Source organism: Microtus ochrogaster, chromosome 10 (genome assembly GCF_000317375.1).
Source record: "Microtus ochrogaster isolate Prairie Vole_2 chromosome 10, MicOch1.0, whole genome shotgun sequence".
NCBI classification, from domain to species: Eukaryota; Metazoa; Chordata; class Mammalia; order Rodentia; family Cricetidae; genus Microtus; species Microtus ochrogaster.
Window position 1 is genome coordinate 85,739,122 of NC_022016.1, and position 14,628 is coordinate 85,753,749.

A 14,628-nucleotide genomic window follows, 5' to 3' on the forward strand; every position below is an offset into this window, starting at 1 on the left:
CGCTGACTCCCCCCCTCCCCCCGCTAAGATTTATTTTGTATACAGTTGTTCTGCCTGAAGGCCAGAAGGGGGCACCAGATCTTTTCATAGGAGGTTGTGAGCCACTATGTGCTTGCTGGGAATTAAACTCAGGACCTCTGGAAGAACAGCCAGTGCTCTTAACCACTGAGTCATCTCTCCAGCCCCGGTCCTGCTGACTCTTGAGAGGCAAAATCCCTTTGTTTGAAAGCTTCTGCTTCCTCACCAGGTTGGAGAATGTTCTAGCTTCATTTCTGTGGCTATAATAAAACACACTGATGAAAAGCAATTTAGGGAAGAAAAGGGTTTACTTCGGCTTACAGTCCATCATTGTGGGGAAATCGAGGCAGAAACTTCAAACAGCTAGTCACATCACACCTGCAGGTGAGAACAGAGAGAAAACTTGGTGCATGCATACTCAACTGCCTGCTTGCATGCGCTCATCTCCGTTTTTCTGCTCTTACACAGTTCAAAGGCTGGATTAGGGTCTGGTTCTCTGTCAGGCCAATGCAAAGCTACACCAAATGGAAGGATTGATGAACAGGTCTTTCCTCTCCATTGTAAAACAGAGAAGCTTAAGTATGCTTGCTTTCTAGGTCAGGTCAGATGCTAAGGCAGTTTTCATAACCTTTCCTAGCAAGGAGGTTCTATATAATCATAACAATGGGGCATGGCCCCTGTCTCCTGTCTCCCTGTGATGGTTGGCTTTAATCATCAAATTAACACAGTCCTGAACCAACTGGAAAGAAAGTCTCCATGAGGGATTGCCCACATTCGATTGGCCTGTGGTCATACCTGTGGGGGATGGTCTTAAATAAATTACTTGATGTGAGACAGACCCAGTCCACTGTGGGCAGCACCAATTCCTAAGCCAGGGTCTTTGAACTGTGTAAGGAGCTAGAGAGATGGCTCTGTGGTGCAGAGCATTGGTTGAAGAGGACCTGGATTCAATTTCCAGCACCCACATGGTAGCTCACAGCCATCTGTAACTCTATTTCAGAGGATCTGACACCTTCTTATGGCATCCAGGGCACCAGCAGTCATGGTGCACAGACAGATGTACATTCAGGCAAGATACACGTAGCAGAAAAGTAAAAATAAACAAATCTTAAAGCAGCAACAACATAAACATTTCTGCATTCAAAATGTGTGTTCTACAGGCAAGGGACTGGCATCCTGAGTGATAATAAAAGCCACAGATGAGAATTAAACAGAAAGGACCACGGGGCTGTCGGTAGTGAAGTATTACTGTTTTATTTATTTATTTATTTATTTTTTAATTTTCGAGACAGGGTTTCTCTGTAGCTTTTGGTTCCTGTCCTGGAACTAGCTCTTGTAGACCAGGCTGGCCTTGAACTCACAGAGATCCGCCTGCCTCTGCTTCCCGAGTGCTGGGATTAAAGGTGTGTGTCACCACCGCCCGGCTAGTATTACTGTTTTAAATAGCTAGCTAGACAGAAAGTGACATTTGAGCAGCAACGGGCAGGATAGGAAGGATAGAGCCCAGACGGCATTTGGGGGGGGGGGAGTGGGAGGCAGGAGTTGCTGCACAGAGAAACAGCAAGCACAAAGGCCCTCATCCAGGTAAGGAATAGTAAGTGTGGCAAGACTAGAGTTAGGTGTGGGTGATGACATTTGTGGAACTGTCTATGACTACGGTCACCCTGTGGCTTACCCAATGCAATGTCTAGTAGCAATGCCAGGATTTAAATGGGAGCGCTTGAGATCTCTTTCCAAATGAATGAGCCGATAAGGAGCCACTTTCTCCTCTGCACAGCTGCTCATCTAGAACCACACCCTCCTCTGTGTCAGCGACTCCAAGTTTGGGCTGTGGGCTGGTGTTTACTAGAAGCAGGGAGGAGGGGAGAGAAGCTGGTGATATATAAGAGGCCTACTGGATTGCACTGCATCTTCCAGGGCCTGTGACAGGCACAAACGACACTTGGCCTGCTCTGAAGCAGAAGCGGCATGGTGGTTCTGGCCCTGACACTCCTTGTAGCCGCTGTTGCTACGTTCTCGCTGGGAGTCCTGCTGTGGGTGATCTGTATACAGTTTTGGACTGAACACATCCCTGAAGGCATCACTCATCCTGTCAGGCTGAGGATCCTCAGCTGCCTTTTACATCTGACCATGACGTGGGTGAGTTTAGGTTTTGCTTGCCTCCTTTGCCTGAGGACAGAAGTGAGGAAAAAAACAAACACTGGATGCTCCAATACTAATGATTCAAAGTATGTAAAGAGAAAGTAAATATTCTTCATGTTTCAGTCAACTTCCTATTACTGTAACAAAATACCCAAGACAATGGGTTTACAATGCAAAAAAGGTTGATTGAGGCTCATGTTTTCTGAGGTTGTAGCTTGTTATGTTAGCTTCAGTGTATTGGGCCTGGGGAAAGAGAGTATATTCCAGTAGGAGTATAGCGCTAAGGAAATCTTCTCATGTCCCAAGAAACAAAAGAGGAAGAAGAAGGCTGAGATCCCACAGTGCCTTTTCTTTAAAGTCATCTAGTATTTAGTATACAAAGCAATGGGCTTCGCCGTGTATTTTAGAGTATATATGTCATTAGGATTTGTTCTTTTTTTGTTTTGTTTTGTTTGAGACTGCGTTTCTCTGTGTGGTCTCAGCTGTCCAGGAACCCACTCTAACACTAGACCAGGTTAGCCTGAAACTCCAAGATCTGCCTGTCTCTGCCTTCAGATTGCCTAGCTTAGACTTCGATCTTTTTTTAAAAAATTGTTTTTATTAAGCTATATTTTTTTCTCTGCTCCATTCCCTTCCTCTCCCCTCCCCTTCTACCTTCTCCCGTGATCCCCATGCTTCCAATTTACTCAGGAGATCTTGTCTTTATCTACTTCCCATGTAGATTAGATCTATGTATGTCTCTCTTAGGGTCCTCTTTGTTGTCTATATTCTCTGGGATTATGAATTGCAGGTTGCTTTTTCTTTGCTTTATGTCTAAAAGCCACTTATGACTGAGTACATATTATATTTGTCTTTCTGGGTCTGGGTTACTTCACTCAATTTGATGTTTTCTAGATCCATCCATTTGCCTGCAAATTTCAAGATGTCATTATTTTTTTCTGCTGTATAGTACTCCATTGTGTAAATGTACCACATTTTCTTTATCCATTATTCAGTCAAGGGGCATTTAGGTTGTTTCCAGGTTCTGGCTATGACAAACAATACTGCTATGAACATAGTTGAGCACATGTCCTTGAGGTATGATTGAGTATCCTTTGGGAATATACCCAAAAGTGGTATTGCTGGTCTTGAGGTAGGTTGTTTCCTAATCTTCTGAGAAATTTCCATACTGATATTGAAAGCAGCTGTATCAATTTGCACTCCCACCAGCAATGGAGAAGTGTTCCCTTTACCCCACAACCTCTCCAGCATAAGTTGTCATCAGTGTTTTTGATCTTGGCCATTTGTGCAAGTGTAAGATGGAATCTCAGAGTTGTTTTGATTTGTTTTTCTCTGATGGTTAAGGATGCTGAGCATTTCCTCAAGTGTCTTTCAGCCACTTTAGATTCCTCTGTTGAGAGTTCTCTATTTGGGTCTGTACCTCATTTTTTTATTGGATGATTTGTTCTTTTGTTGACCAATTTCTTGAGTTCTTTGTATATTTTGGAGATCAACCCTCTGTCTGATGTGGGGTTGGTGAAGATCTTTTTCCATTCTGTAGATTTCGACCTTATCCTCTACCTTCCCCGAGTGGTCTATATCCCCAGTGATCTCAGCACCTCTCAGCCTTCTTTGCAAAGGCTCTATCACCTATAAATAGCATCACTCTGGGGCCATTTCCAAATGAAAGACTGAGAAACACAGAAGGAAAGTCCAATCTCTTTTTTTTATTATTATTAGTCCTGGGTAATTTGCGAAGCCCTGAAGGTAGGGATGAGTTTTTGGGCTCCAGTAACTACAGACCTACTAATTAGAGTCAGCAAACAACAAAAGCAAGAAAACAGAAAGTAAATTAGTAAATTAGCTCAAGCCATGAGCAGAACCATAAAATATACCTTTAAAAACAAAAGAAAACAAACTATCTTTTTTCATTTTACATACCAATCCCAGTTTCCACTTCTTCCCTTCCTCCCTCCGCCTACCCCCTACCCCACTCCCTATCCACTCTTCAGAGAGGGTAAGGCACTTTGCTTTGGAGAAGGTTCAAAGCCCTCCCTACTATATCTAGGCTGAGCAAGGTATCCATCCAAAGAGAATAGGTTCCCAAAGAGCCAGTACAAGCAGTAGGGATAAATTCTGGTGTCACTACCAGTGGCCCTGCAGTCTGCCCCAGCCATGCAACTATTTTTTTGTTTTTGTTTTTGTTTTTTTGTTTTGTTTTTTTTTTTGGTTTTTCGAGACAGGGTTTCTCTGTGGCTTTGGAGCCTGTCCTGGAACTAGCTCTGTAGACCAGGCTGGTCTCGAACTCACAGAGATCCGCCTGCCTCTGCCTCCCGAGTGCTGGGATTAAAGGCGTGCGCCACCATCGCCCGGCCAGCCATGCAACTGTTATCCACACTCAGAGGGACTAGTTTGAACCTATGCTGGTTCCTTCTGGCTGGAGTTGGTGAGCTCCCATTAGCTCAGGTAGACTGTTTCAGTGGGTGTATCGATGATGGTTTGACCTCTTTGTTCATATTCTCACTCCTCCCACTCTTCAACTGGACTTTTGAAGTTCAGCCCAGTGTTCTGCTGAGGGTCTCTGCCTCTTTTTCCATCCGTTGCTGGATGAAGGTTCCATGGTGATATGTAAGATAGTCTTCAGTCTGACTTCAGAGTAAGGCCAGTTCAGGCACCCTCTCCTCTATTGCTTAGGGCTTGGAATTTGCATGCAAATGGATGAAACTAGAAAAAACATCCTGAGTGAGGTAACCAGATCCAGAAAGATGATGAACATGGTATGTACTAACTCAAAAGTGGATATGTAAAGCAAAGGATATTGAGCCTAAAGTTCATGATTTTAGAGAAGCTAAGGAACAAGGTGAACCCTAAGATAAACATACATAGCTCTTCCTGGGAAGGATAAATAGACAAGATCACCTGATAAAATTGGGAGCATGGGGGTTGAAGGAAAGGGAGGGCAGAAGGAGAAGAGTAGGGGAGAGGGAAGCAGGGAGAAGTGCTTGAGGGAACGGGGTAGTTGAGATGGAGGAAGGACAGAGATGAGAGCAAGGAGAGAGATATTTTGATTGAGGGAGCCATTATGGGGCTAGCAAGAAACCTGGCGCTAGAGAAATTCCCATTCATCCCAAGGATGATCCCAGCTAGAACACACTTTTTAAAAACAGTAAAATTCATTTACGTTATGGGTATGGGTTTTTCCCTTCTCACGGCCCCCTTCTTATTTCTAGCTCACAGCCACGCTCTCAACCATTTTTACACACACGCATAAAAATGACTAGGTAGGATCCAGATATGAGAGAGAGCATGGTTTCTGTCCTTCTGAATCTGGGTCACCTCACTTACTCTAACACTCTGAGGACACTGTCTCCTACCACACAGACATCTGAGCATCCATGTTCACTGCTGCTCTATTCACAACAGGCAGGAACGGAAACCACCCTAGACATTGATCAAGAGATGAATGGATGAAGAAAACACACAGGAGGAAGTGCACAGTGAAAAGAAATGAGACAAGGTCTCACTATATAGGCCAGGCTTGCCTTCAACTACAGAGATGTCTGTCTGTGTCTGTCTCTTGAGTGTTGGGATTAAAGGTGTGCACCACCACACTCAGACGCAATAGAGATGTCTGCCTGTGTCTGTCTCTTGAGTGTTAGGATTAAAGGTGTGCACCACCACATTCAGACACAATAGAGTTTTACTCAAGCATTAAAGAGAGAGGGAGTATTTTTAGGAAACTGATGCAACTGGAGATCATTATGTCAAGTGTAATGTACTGGCACATTTAGAACAAACAGCACCTGGCCTGCTTTTACACACGGCCAGACTAGAATCCATGATTTTCCCTCTGTCATTTTCTTCTGTAGTCTACAGTCCAGGTTCCTAGTTATCATGACTCAGTTTCCCTGTGTGCTAAACAGGGAATCATAGCAGCTCCTGCAGCCTGACATTTCTCTAGGATCCCAGAGTTGAGCTATCCAGAGGGCATATTGCAACATCTGGGCTAGGGTAAGCCCTGCTTGCACATTGCCCGCTGTTACTGTTGATTCTTTCTGTAATGGAATGTTAAGCAACCACTGTGTGTCCTGGTCCAGGATCTGAGCCCAGAGATAGGCTGGGGGGGGGCAGGAATAAAAGAGGCAGAGTCTCCCTCTGGGGAGATTGCAGTCCAAAGTAGCAGAGGGCAGGGGCTGGCCAAAAGGACTCTAGCTGCAAAGGGTTTCATACAGGGGCCCGGCCCAGGAGGAAAGCACAGCAAGGCAGAGGGGGAGACATGGACTTGCTTACTCAAGAGTCAGAATGCAAGCAGCCCATAGCTTTGATGAGTAAGGATACAAATTACCCCCTTTTCACTGCTAACCTATACAGCATCTCCTGCCAACGGGGGTTAGGAGCCTGGAGGTTAGCAGAACACGGTCTCCAGGGCAGAACTGTAACTCTCTCATAAGAAGAATAACAAATGTTTTGACTGAGGGATTATTTTGTGTGCTACAGAAAGTGGTAGCCTTATCCCTTTGAGACCAGGGTGCTTTCCAACGGCATGTTCATGTGTGTGCATATGTTCAAGCGTGCGCATCGTTACAGCATACATATCATTTGTCTGATGGCTCCATGCAGATGAAACTGCCTTCTAGGGTGAATTTCTTGTATTTATGATATATTTTAAAGAATGTTCTGTGGCACTGGGAAGATGGTGCAGCCTTTAAAGTGCCCACTGCCCAAGCACGGGAACTTGAGTTCAGATCATGAGAAGCCAAGCACAGACCTGGCATGATGGTTTAAGCCTGTGCCCGGGGAACGGAGGGAGGCACAGAGACAAGAGAATCCTTGAAGTTCATTGACCAGCCTACCTAGTCCAACTGATGAGATCAGTAAGGGACCCTGTCTCAAAAAATAAACTAGATGGGTCTGTGAGATGGTGCGGTAGCTAATGTCAGTTGGTACCACCCTGATGGCCCAAGTTCTATCCCTGGGTCCCACATGGTGTAAGACGGAACAGACTCCGCCAAGCTGTCCTCTGATCTCTGCGCATGTACTGTGGCTCATGTGTACCCACACACACACACCCACAAATAAATAAATACACTAAAATAATAAATCATTAAATAAATAAAGATGATGCAGTCGAGGAAAGACACCTAGTGTTGACCTCTGGTCTCCTCATACACACACAGATGTGCATATACCTGCATTAGTAAATACATACACCACATACATCCAACACACTGTATACATACCAAAAGGGAAAAACAATGTTCTGAGGTGAGTCCACAGGCTTCAATCACAGTCCAGAGGGCTGTGATTTAGGACTAGAAACTACTGGAAAGATCCGGGGAGTACCCGCTTATTTATTTGTTTGTTTGAAAATGATTTTTCATACAGCATATTCCACTCATGGTTTCCTCTCCCTCATCTCCTCACAGATTCTCCCTAGTTCCCCACCCACTTGACTCCATGCCTCCTTTCTCTCTTTCTTTAGAAAACAAACAGGCCAATGAAGAACAAACAAACCAGAATAAAAGCAAATAGGAAAACAGATGGAAGCCAGGCGGTGGTGGTGCACACCTTAAATCCCAGCACTTGGGAAGCAGGGATCTCTGAGTTGGAGACCAGTCTGGTCTACAGAGTGAGTTCCAGGACAGCTAAGGCTGCACAGAGAAACCCTACCTGAAAATAAGAAAATGAAAGAAATAAAGAAAAAGAAAAATAGGAAGGGGCAAAAACCAAGAAAAAGCAGGAGAAAAAAAAAAGAAAAAGCAAGAGAAACATACACAAACACACACACAAATTCGAAACTGAAAACCATCATAGATAATCAAAACACAAGCAAAGTTGGGGTTTTTTTTGTTTGTTTTTTAAAGCCCCACAAAAGCATTATGAGACAAAACATTTCTAAAAACATCGTTGAGTTATTTTGTGTTGCCCATCTACTTCTGGGTATGGAACTGCCCTTAAGTATGGTGTGTGTACCCAAAGAGACTCCATTAGAGAAAACTCTTTTCTTTTTTGAGTGGTTGTGAATTGGAGATAGTATCTTGGTTAGGGATGGGGCTGGTGTCCACTTCCCCTCTCAGCACTGGGACCCTATCTAGCTTGGACCTTGTGTATGCTGCCACAGTCTTTGTGAGTTCATATATGTGCCAGTCCTGTTCTGCCTGGAAGACACGGTTTCCTTGGCATCAGCTATCCCCACCAGCTCTTACTTCTTCCTCCTGTGCCCTCAGGGAAGGCTTTGATGGAGACATCCCATTTAGAACAGAGTGTTCCAAGGTCTCTGTATTTATTCCCACCTCCTGCAGGAGGAAGCTTCTCTGGTGATGGTGGAGTGAGACACTGGTTTATGAATATAGAAGAATGTTGTTCTTTATTAATATTCATATTTCTTTTGGAAACATTTACCTTGATCTCAAAGATAGCACAATAACCCTAAGAAGCCTCATTTGCCACCACTGGTATTGACATCCCTGACCATCTGGTCAAACACATACACCTTCCCACTTCTACCCTCATTCTTAATTTTCCTAAAGAGAAAAGCCTTTCACGATATGTATTTTCCAGAAAGATTTCAGTAATTGCTCTGGAAAGACGAGAAAACACCCCTTTCTCCCTCTTCAAAAACATCATCTCCATAGCAATACATATTTGGGAGACCCAGGCTGTCTTCCCTGGAGAGAAGACCACACCCAGACCCCAGATACAGCAGGAGTCTTTAAAAGGGAGTCTTAGCCGGGCAATGGTGGCACACGCCTTTAATCCCAGCACTCGGGAGGCAGAGACAGGCAGATCACTGTGAGTTCGAGACCAGCCTTACAAGAGCTAGTTCCAGGACAGGCTCCAAAGACACAGAGAAACCCTGTCTCGAAAAAAAACCAAAAAAAAAAATAAAAATAAAAATAAAAAAAATAAATAAAAGGGAGTCTTATGGATTAGCCAGAAGCCTAGTTTGTCGTGTCTGGCAGGTAAAGTGTCTAGGAAGAGTGTGACTGAGAGGAATTGGTCTGGTGATGGAGCCACATGGACCTGGGTAGGTGTGGCTTTACCTGCAGATGCCTTGTGCGGAGGCTGAGAGACAGCGGAAATGCATGTCTGGGGTCCAGTCTGATCCTGAGGAGGGTAGGTGTGTCTGACCGGCTCCGGGCTGCATGCAAAATGACTGCTACATAATCTTAACCCATTGTCTCTTCTCTCTCTCTCTGACAGGGGATGATTTTTGAGAAGCTGGGACTGTGTTATGCACCCCAGTTTGCCAGTTTTGTGCATGATCTGAAGCCCCTCAAGAGAGATCCTGATGTTGTGGTCACGGATCTTCGCTTTGGGACAATCCCTGTGAAACTATACAAGCCCAAGGAACACTCCTCCACTCTTAGGCCTGGCATCATCTTCTTCCATGGTGGTGGAACCATCCTAGGGAGCTTAAGTAAGAAAGTTTTTTTCTGGCTTCTTTAAGGCCCTTGTCATCCTGCTAAGTGGGCTTAAATAATGGTCACCTTGTAGGAGCTGGAGAGATGGCTCAGTAGGTAAGAGCACTTGCGGCTCTTCCAAAGGACCCAAGTTTGGTTCCTAACACCCATCTATGACATCACACAACTGGCTGACACACCTTCACACATGTGTGTACAACATATCCACAACAGGAAAAGTAAAATAAATCTTAAAGAAAGGATGGTCATTCTCCCTGGTAGATGGTTTAACGTTATGCCCAAGAAAACCCAGGACAATTAGTAGGCACAGATCACTTTGGTGGTATGCTGTGCAATGGTCTGACCTCTTCCTAAACTGATGTGAGGATACCACTCTCACACACTGAGCCACTGTGATCTACCCACTTTTGATAAATGTTGGTGCTCAGTGGGTCATGGGCATCTTGGAGAATGCTGTTCTTGCAGCCCACAGAAGCAAAACAGTGAGGAGTTGGAAGGATATTTACTCAACAGTCAGAGGTTATTTTATGGCTGCTCAGCTAACTTGGGCACTCTGTTTACAAGAGGAGAATGGCCACAGGGCTGTAGAGAGGAAAATGTCCTAATACATGTGGTGTTTGATTTGTTTTACAGGAACGCACCACAACATATGCTTACGTTTGTCCAAGGACTGCAGCTCTGTTGTTTTGGCAGTCGGGTGAGAAAGGGGCCAATGGAACATATAAAGCAGACAGCCCTGCTTTGGAGTGACAGTGTCTGGAGTTTAAACCTGAAGCAGATGGAACTGGAGAGAAGAATGGGGGAGGGCTGGGCTGTGAGGACCCAGTAAGGAGAAGCAAGGAACAGAGGAGAGCGGGACGGTGGACTGAAGCCCCTGCCTTGGTGCATGAAATCTTTGTGGATTAAGGCATCATTTTACTCTGTCTTTTGGAGGCTGGTGGGAATGGGGATGGCACTTTGATTTTGGTTCGAAGAGTTCCTTAGGTCTAACAGCCCTGCCCATAGCAGACATAGCATCTCCTCTACCTAAAGCCAGCAGCGCCTTGCATGCCCACTGGAACATCTGAACAATATCACATCCATTTTCAAGTGCAATTGCCTCCTCTGAGCCCGAGTGGCAGGCGTGAAGGCTTTATGTCTACTGTGTGTTTGGGTCCTTGCCTATCCCCTCTTGTTCAGGTGTCAAAAAGGGATTTGAGATACGAGATGTTAGGCAAGGGTCCTTTGGGTTTGACTGGGCATCGAACGTAATCTCTGGTCCTTGATTCCACTTCAGATACAGAAAGTCTCCCAAGTACAAGTACCCAGTGATGAAAGATGACTGTATGGCAGCCACCACCCAGTTTCTGAAGTCGTTGCAGGTGTATGGAGTGGACCCAGCTCGGGTTGTGGTCTGTGGTGACAGCGTGGGAGGGAACGCAGCCACTGTGGTTTGTCAAGAATTTCTGAAGCAAGAAGATCTCCCCCAGATCCGGGCTCAGATTTTGATCTACTCTTCACTGCAAAGCATAGATTTCCGGGGCCCTTCTTATCAACAGAACGCCAACATTCCACTGCTCTCTTGGAATCTGGCCTTTTACTGTTGGTGTTGTCACCTAGACTTGAGGACTTCCTGGAAAAATGCCATCAAGAATGGTACCCATTTGCCTCCGGAAGTCTGGGAGAAATACAGAAAGTGGTTGGGCTCAGAAAACATCCCAGAGAGGTTTAAGAAGCGAGGCTACCAATACATACCCCCAGGACCTGTGAATGAAGACGCTTACCAGGAGATAAACCTCATACTGAACTCAGTATGCTCGCCCCTCATCGCAGAAGATGATATAGTGTCTCGGCTCCCAGAAACCTGCATTGTGAGCTGCGAGTATGACCTTCTTCGGGACCATTCCCTCTTATACAAGAAGAGGCTGGAAGATCTGGGGGTGCCTGTGACGTGGCACCACATGGAGGATGGTTTCCATGGAGTGCTTAATACCCTTGACTTTGGCTTCTTGACTTTCCCTTGCTCCTCAAGAATTATGGATGTGGTTATCCAGTTTATTAGAAAGTTGTGACCCTCATCCCTTCCTGTGGTGACTCCACCAACATAGTCTGGGTCCTAGAAGAGTGCAATGTATGGTCTTTACGATGAATAGAGAAGAGACAGCCTGGGGAGAATGCAGTGAGTCTCTATGTCCTTGTTCACTCTTGGGGAAAGTCTGAGCTGACCATCTTCAGCATCCATTTGAGAGACTGAATCCGCATGAAGCTTGTCCAGAATCCCCTTAGCTAGAAGTCAGGCTGTCTAGGCTGACTGAGACTGTATGATAGGTGTATCTGTTAGACTTGCCTGGAAGAAAACAGGTGTGTTGTGTACAGTCTCACTGAGCTTTGCCAGTGTGACTCAGGATGTAGAACTCTGATGCCCAAGTCTGTTGGGTGGTGGGTGGTCTGTGGTGGTGGTGACACTTTCTGGGTGCCCAACTTGCTTGAACTGAAAGCTATGAGACAATGGACAGATTCTCCATGGTACATGGTATAAATGGAGACTTTTCTCCTCGTCTGGGCCCAGTGGAACCGTTTCTCTCTGCCCACCAGTCCTTGTAACCACTTATAACCACTCAGAGGCTCAGTATTAATTGTAATTGTTTGGCCAATGGCTTAGGCATATTACTGAGTAGCTCTCACAATTAAAGTAACCCATCTCTACTAATTCGCATATCGTCACATGGCCATGGCTTACCAGTGATACCCTGGCATGGTACTCCTTTGGCTGCTACATGGTGTATGCCTGACTCTGCCTTCTTTCTCTCTGTATCTTTGGATTTCCCACCTGGCTCTATTCTGCCTGGTCACCGGTTAAATCAGCTTTATTCGTCAACCAATGAGGGAGACACATATTCACAGCATACAGAAGGACATCTTACATCAACACGGCTCTTCTATAAAGATGGATAAAGACAGCCAGAGTTGTATGCCTAGGAGAACTTAGAAGTTCTGGTATCAGCGTTGAAGTCCCAACAAATGGCCCTAAAGCCGTATCATAAATATTAAGACCAGAAGGAAGCTGAGTTCAACCAAACTCAGGCCCCATTCACAGTGGGAATTCTAAAGAGAGCCAAGGGAATAGATGTGTTAGTGTGAACTATTTGTTCTAAGACAAAGAGTCAACAAATATTGCCCCAAGTAGCCATAAATGGATCGGCATATGTAGCTGTGAATCTCAGGTATAAACCAGGTGTGGTCTGATGGAGGGATTTTAGGATAAGAGCACTAGCTTACCCTCTCTTATTTCTGCCCTTATCTACCCCATGCCGATGTCTTTGTCTTTCTCTGTGGTACCCCTAACAATTCCCTACTAAGTTCTTTAAGAGTTATGTTCATATGGGCATATCCATTTTCCTCAGCTGACTCAACAAAAATTTCAAAGCGATTTATTGATTCTACTGGTTTTCTTGAGCTGTGTGCTGTGGTTACAAACAAAGAAATAGACTTTGTATGACTGAGCAGTTCGAAGTCTATGCTATCCTTGGAGTAGACTATATGTATGTAGTTAGCTATTTTTTACTCTTTGGTTCTTTGGGAGGCCCAGCACCCAGCTCCCAAATAAATCATATAGAGTGACTTTCATTCTCATAAATGCTCAGCATTAGCTTGGCTTGTTTCTTACCAACTTTTCTTAAATTATCCCATCTGCCTTTTGCCTCTGGGCTTTTACCTTTCTCTGTATATCTTTCCTTTCCTTCTTATTCCATGTCTGGCTGTTTGGCTATGTGGCTGTGTGTGGGTGGCCCCTTCTTTTCTCGCCCCTCGATCTTTGAACTCAGTTTTCTCTTCCTATTCATTCTCTCTGCCTGCCAGCCCCAACTATTCCTCTCTTTCTGCCTGGCTATTTGGCCATTCAGCTCTCTTTTGGACCAACCAGGTGTTTTAGACAGGTAAAGTAACACAACTTCACGGAGTTAAGCAAATACAACATAAAAGAATACAACACATCTTTGCGTCAGTCCCCAAATGTTCCACAGCATAAACGAATGTGACACATCTTAAAACAATGTTCCACAACAAATATGGAAGAGTCTCCCAGGTATTTGGATTGAGCCAGGGGTGAGGGCGAGGAAGCAGTGAGTACTTCCCTAGTGGAAAGCTAGATGGGTGTTGGGTAGGCATGAGTGTTCCCTCTACTATGGAAGTAACATAGAGGTCCAATTGAATCAAGTTTCACGAAAGTGGCAAAATGTGCCAGAGACAAGACGACCATCTGCTGCCCCTTGGAAGTGAAAATTCCTTTGAAGGGGATGACCACATGGTCCTGCTGTCTTTAGGAGGATTTGCCTTTTGTTGACCAGCAGCTTTCAAAGGCCAGCACCCAAGTCCACTGACTGTGGAATCCAGGCATGTCTTAACTTGCTTTCAGTTGACTGGGCTGAAATATGGTGAGGTGGTTTCTTGGGCCATTCACAGCTGGCCAGCAGCTGGCTTTGGAGAAACATAGGAACCAGCCATGGAAAATATGCACTGTAGGAAGCAATGGGATTCTGGGAACCTGGTCCTCTCTGAGACAGGCCTTCGAGTTGAGGCTGAATGGGTCTTCAGACTGGTGTGGGTTTTGTGTTGTGTTACCCCAGCCACTGGAGGCACAAGGAGTGTGGATTGGCCTTTTGGATATATGGGTACTTGTCTCTTCTATTGGGAGGAGGGAAAATTGATAAGCTACTGGGAGACTGCCCAGTGGAAATGGCTAGGAACATTCTAGGGCTGAGGGTGCATTTCCACAATGTCTTTCTTCTGTAGATGAAGAGAGAGAGAAAGGACTCTAACCTTAGTAGCTGGCTGGGGACTCTAGTAGCAAATGTGTACACCTCTCTGCAAACTCATTCATCTCTGTCATCATTGCAACACATTCATGGGGGCCAACTCCTCGTGTGCACAGTATTGAAGCTCCTTGTTCTTTACATCAGTTCTATAAATCTACAGAGTAGTGCCTGCTTGCTTGCTCTCTTTCTCTCTGTCTCTCTCTCTTTCTCCTTCCTTCCTTCCTTCCTTCCTTCCTTCCTTCCTTCCTTCCTTCCTTCCTTCCTTCCTTCCT

General features: G+C 45.2%; 1 protein-coding gene across 1 annotated transcript; it reads left to right on the forward strand.

Moving 5' to 3' along the window:
- Positions 1 to 1,986: 1,986 nt before the first annotated feature.
- Aadacl3 (arylacetamide deacetylase like 3) lies at positions 1,987 to 11,614 on the forward strand. Its single transcript, XM_005353766.1, has 4 exons — positions 1,987 to 2,157; positions 9,343 to 9,559; positions 10,197 to 10,260; positions 10,840 to 11,614. Exons 1-4 carry the CDS (start codon positions 1,987 to 1,989, stop codon positions 11,612 to 11,614), a joined length of 1,227 nt encoding a protein of 408 aa, XP_005353823.1.
- Positions 11,615 to 14,628: the final 3,014 nt, after the last annotated feature.